Here is a 5,504-nt window from a genome sequence, read left to right as displayed (position 1 = left end):
AAAATGTCGACGCTAACTTTTGAAAGTATACGCTATAGTTAAAAACTCTGTTTCACCTACATGAATTTGATTAGACGAATATTAGCCCCGAGCACCACGTGGCACACATAGTAAGCACTAAACAACCCCAAAATTCTTTTTCAGCAAAAGAGAGCCTAACCCTCCATCAATCGACGATTCAGATTTCGTTGTATATCATATTCCATCTAGTGTGGTACTAAGTCTGAGAGGTTCTTTAAAAAGAGCCTTCATCTCATCTTTCCTATCTCTTCCCATGACTACATTCATCTTTACAAAATCAAGGTCATCAAATTACATCGACATTCTGGTCCCAAGCGTGGCTATCTTTCATTTGTCTTGACCCGTAGCCTTTTGAAAACTCACATGGGTTATGCAGCTATGAGATATATGAAATCAGAATTCCACCCACCACGTTCAGTTCTACACTAGATATCTTCACAAAAGCAGCCTCTCCTCTCGTGTATATATAATATCCTCCCCCTCTCCTCGATCTGCCTCAAATGGACTAGCTAGCTTCGAATTGAATGGGATGCTCTCTCATTTTCTGTCATCTTCTCATCTTATGCTCAATGCATTGCACTATCTAGAAATGAGAGGCCTCAGGAATTAACCATTTTCTTATGCGTAAAACAGTTCAAGACAATATGCTGGAAGACGTTCAGATAAGAGAGGGTGACGTGCTCTAGCAGAGACATCAACTATCATGAATATTTAGTTTTGGAGAACAGTCGGGATACCTGGCACCTCTTGGCAGCATCACTTAGCACCTTATTAGCCCGCAATGACAAGGGCCTAAATTTAATTAGTATAGCTTATCTGGCATGGGTGCTGAATCATCTTTTTAATGACAGCATGGGCGATAATTTTAAATGTGATGTGATATGTGTTCAGCAAATAGAGAGGAAGATCATGTGGTGATTGGCTCTTGTGAGGAACAACTTTGATTTTTGCATTCCTAATATTAATACCGGGCCCAAATCCAGAATCGGAACACAGAGGAAAGTTGCAAACACAAATTCTGAAAGAAAACAGAGCACCACACAGATTCTGAAACTGAAAAGAGGAAAAGCAGAACACCAATAACCATTGCTAAACAATCCCAGACGTTAATCACGCTCTGGCCGAGAGACCCAGAGATGAACAGAGACACGACATATACATACACAAAAAGCTTGGAAAATAAGATGGTACCAAATTACCAATGGAGATGCACCATCAATACCAACATGATTCCTTAATGTTATTATTACAAACACCGTGCAATGCAATGCAACCGTTTGGTTATTACATCACAAGATCCATTTGACATGTAACGCATTGCATACATATGCTGCCACACGCTCCAAATCAACCCAAGCCTTTCATCTCGCCTGCACTGCACAATTTTTTTTTTTAAAAGAAGAGTTTGATCCAGCAAGAAGCGAAGAACGCCAAACACAGAGGGGAAGGAAACAAGAAAATGTTGACACACGCACACGCATGGAGACGACGACCACCATTCGTACGTACCTGCACGCTGCCGGAGCACGCTCAGCCGCTGTCGCTGCTGCTGCTATGGCCGCCGTCATCCTTGTGGCCCTCGCCGTGCTTCTTGTCCCTCTTCTCCTTGTGGTCGCGGGACGACTTGCCGTCGCCGTGGTCGTTGCTGCTGATCTTGTCCTTGATCTTCTCCATCATGCCCTCCTTGCGCTCGCCGTCCTTCTTGTGCTCCTCGGCCTTCTTGTGCTCGTCGCTGCCACCGCCCATGTGGAGCTTCTCCTCGATCTTGTGGATGATGCCGGCCATGGCACAGTTGTTTCTGGTAGGAGTACTAGCAGCATCCAAGCGAGTGTAGGAAGACTGAGGGTCCTAAATCTTGCTAGCTGGATCATCTTTTCCATCTCTACCTATGGCTATGGCCTATGTGCATCTTCCAAAAAATGGAAGGCATCAAACAATATCTCATTTCTCGTGCCATTGGTAGGTATCTGTCATTGAATCGACATGTAGTCATCTCAATACTCCCATGTGTTGGGCAACTTTCATAGGTATATGAGATTATAAATTCACCCACCACATTAAATTCTACACTACATATTTCTCTTCGTAAAAACAGCCTCGCCTCCGAGAGTGGTGTTTTGGCACATGGGAGCACGCGCTCCAGATTTTGAAAATGTGTTTTAAACATATTTTGAAAGTTCAAAAAAATCCAAACAAAAACTTGGCGCGTACATCTTGATATTGTACATGCTCACAAAGTCGTTTCGGGGAAAACCGACAACTTATTTGCCGCGTGTGAAAAAGATAAAATCCGGTGTTAAAAAATGCTTTCCACAAGACATCTTTTTGTCTTTTTTGCACAAGCCACAAAAAATATCGGTTTTCTCCGAAACTTGACGTACACACATATAATGCCGAGATGTATGCGTAAAATTTTTGTTTGAAATATTTTCACACTTTAAAATATTTTTTCACATGCCGGAGCGCGCGCTCCCGGGAGCACCAACGGATTTCCACCTCCGCGCCTCCCCTCATGGATATATAGTATCATCGCTTCTCCTCGGTCTACTTCAAGTACATGACTAGCTAGCTTTGAATGAGTTGATCTCTCTTCGTCTACAATCCCCTCATCTGATGCTCATTTACTTTACAGTAATTAGAAATGAGAAGCCTCGGGAACTAACTTCATACTTATGTGTGCCGAAATGTAGCAGTTTTCTTTGAGTTTGTGCTCCACCTGAGAATGACAATATGCTGCAATATAAAGCCCATCCCCAGGTGGCAATCTACATTTGCATCATCGGCGAGAAGTTGAGGCATCTAGTTGGCAAGAGTGACCTACTCTGCCATTAGAAGCCTACAACAAGCATGGGGCCACTTTTGTTGCTCCTTTTGCCCAAATCCCAAACGTGTATCTTCTAAGATGTGTCCGAGACTCTTGCGGTGAAGTAGTGCTTGGGTAGCAGGGAGAGGCAGACAAACTGCCCGCCGCTAAGGGACGGGTCCGCTGGCAGGCAAGCTTGTAATTCATGGCTACATGGAAAAGTAGCATTACCTGATCAGTGTTTATTCCGTTGCCATCTTTAATCATTACTATCTTTCTTGCTCTCCTCGGCGAGCTAGCACTTCAGAATCCCCTTTCAACTCTCCAATCTATATTTTGTGTATTATGAATAGAAATCGTCTGAATTGCCAAAACAATTGCCTAGTCATTAAACGTTGATAGTTTTATCTCACTCGTGCCTAGCCACAAGGGCAGAGATAGGGAAAGGAGATCAAGAGCTGGACTTCCACCAATGGCCCCCCTCAAGTTTTTACACCAGTTAGTGGTACTACAGTAGTAAACTATCAATATATGTGTGTGTTAATGGTTGCAGATAATTGCTCAGATAATTAATCTGTTTTAAATTACTACTTAAGGCAGGTATATGTTCTCCTGGCTATATATGTGCATGGTTGTACTTAAGCCTCCAAAATAATCCACAAGTAAGGGTAGCTCATTGCTTAGAAATTTGGAAATTGTTTTCTCATTTAGACCATTTAGAGCAACTCCAATGAGGCGATCCATTTTGTCCATTTAGGTCATCCGGACACAAAAGTTGGCCCAACGGGGCGACTCAAACGGATACAGCGTCCGTCCGCCGTCTGTTTCGTGTCCACGCGGACCCATCTTCGTCTCAAATTTGAGAAAATTTGGGTCAAAAGCGGACACAAAGCGGGCGCCCTCTGTGCCCTCCCCGTCCGCCTCTGTCCGGCTGCATGTGCTGCCTACCCCACTTGCCATCCACCCATCCGTCCCATCCCATCTCTCTCCTCATTTTTCTTCTCCCACCCATCCACCCACCCCGCTCGTCCTTCTCCGGCACCGGTGCTCTGCCATGGTGGGCTCGAGCTCCTCCGGCGCCCATGCCGACCGCGCCCGTCGACTCACCTCGCCGCTGGCCGCACACATATTGCTGGTGCTGTTGCCATGCGCGTGCTAGCTAGCTAGCTATACATGCATGCGTTGCTGCCCGTCGCGGGCGTGCTAGCCGCCACTGGCCGTGCATGCATGCTGGTGGGCACGTGTGTTGGCTAGCTAGCTAGTCGCGGTTGCCGCGCGCGTGTGCTGGCTAGCTAGCTCGCAGCTGCCGCGCGCGTGTGCGGGCGAGCTCGCGTAGCGAGCGCGGCGAACGGTGCATGAGGCGGCGGAGGCGAGCTCACGGGGCGGGGCAGCCTAGCTCGCGCGGCGGGCGAGGCGGCGGAGCCGAGCTCGCCCATCAGGTGTTCGACTAAATGCCGACGCGAAAATGCATGAAATGCGTCTGTCTTTTATTGGACGCACTTGCCGACCCAAATGAAAAAGCGGACGTAGACAAGCATACGTTGACTTTGTCCGCTTTTTATCTGTTTGGGTCGTTCCGTTAGAGTTGCTCTTATTTGTTTGGGGTTGGCGTGTCCTCTCAATTAATCCTAATACTCCCCACACTATGCATATCGCTAGGAGAACATGAACGTGCGACAGTGCCATCGATTCGTCGAGCTCGCCAGGGCCATGTTGCTTCCGTCATTCTGTGAATCCTACTTCATCATGTCGGTGCCGACATGATGTGCCGACATGACAGTTTTCAAAAAACTTTGATCGATCGATTAGAGCCATTTGACACCGAATCTGACAGGTAGGTCCCATTGTTAGGTCGACATGGCATGAGCCAAACGGAGCGAGGATACGGATGTTAGGTCACCCGGTCAACCCCTCCTTTGCCTCTTTGAATAATTTCCACAAACACCTAGCAGGCATCCGGCCGGCCGCCTCGCTCGCCAGTGGCAGGAGCACAACGCCGTCGGCAATGGTGCAGGAATGCACCGCGGGCGACCGAGTGCGAGGTGCCGCGGCCAAGAGATGGAGGTCGCGTAGTGGGGCGGCATCTGACCAGGGCACACTGGGGTAGTCCGCGCGCTGGGCGGAGCTCGAGCCCGTGCTCTCGGCCATGGCGCCTGGGAGGTCACGGGCAAGCGGGAAAGAGTGGGAGAGGAGGTAGACCTCACGTGGGATCTCGGCGGCGATGTAGGAGGGGTCGAGGAGCTCCGGTGGCCGCGTGGACGCTGCCGCTGCATGCGCCCCTGCCCCCGTCGCGGCGCGTTCGTGCTCTGGAGCAGACGGCAGCTCGCGCGCCCGTGCGCGGCCGGTGCTCCTGCTCGCGGCCACGTGCGTGGTCGTGGCCTCTGCCGTTGCTCGCGCCCATGCATGGCTGAGCTGTTGCTCCGTCCCCATGCCCGGCTGCGTCCGCTGCTGCTGCTTGCATGTTGCAGCATAGAGACAAGAGGGAGATGGCGGAGGTGGAGGCTCGCGAGCCGGCCGGCGGCTGAATACGGTGGTGCACCGGTCAGATGCGGGCGCACAGATTTTTTTTCTCCTGCCAGCGCTCGAGGGGAAGGAAGAAGTGCACAGGCCGACGTGTGGATACCATGTGCAGGCTATCGTACAGGACAAACACCGCAAGATTTCGGTGGCACATCACCAC

At 49.5% G+C, this 5,504-nt stretch overlaps 1 protein-coding gene across 2 annotated transcripts; it reads right to left on the bottom strand.

The window, feature by feature from the left end:
* Positions 1 to 1,216: 1,216 nt before the first annotated feature.
* On the bottom strand, positions 1,217 to 2,046 carry LOC125550204 (uncharacterized). 2 transcript variants are annotated; one of them, XM_048713148.2, is made up of 2 exons: positions 1,531 to 2,046; positions 1,217 to 1,391 (listed from the first exon to the last, which is right to left on the bottom strand). In XM_048713148.2, the coding sequence occupies exon 1, from the start codon at positions 1,804 to 1,806 to the stop codon at positions 1,552 to 1,554; it is 255 nt and encodes an 84-aa protein (XP_048569105.1). In that variant the 5' UTR covers positions 1,807 to 2,046; the 3' UTR covers positions 1,217 to 1,391; positions 1,531 to 1,551. The 2 variants fall into 2 exon arrangements, with proteins under 2 accessions (XP_048569105.1, XP_048569104.1); XM_048713147.2 differs by having other exon boundaries at positions 1,217 to 1,396; positions 1,531 to 1,985.
* Positions 2,047 to 5,504: the final 3,458 nt, after the last annotated feature.

Source organism: Triticum urartu, chromosome 4A, assembly GCF_056163025.1.
Source record: "Triticum urartu cultivar PI428250 chromosome 4A, HENAU_Tu73, whole genome shotgun sequence".
In the NCBI taxonomy this organism is placed as follows: Eukaryota; Viridiplantae; Streptophyta; class Magnoliopsida; order Poales; family Poaceae; genus Triticum; species Triticum urartu.
This window is presented reverse-complemented; position numbering and strand designations above follow the sequence as displayed.

What these genes read in the sequence shown, in the direction of transcription:
- LOC125550204 (XM_048713148.2), bottom strand. Translation starts at nt 1,806, where the DNA reads ATGGCCGGCATCATCCACAAGATCGAGGAGAAGCTCCACATGGGCGGT.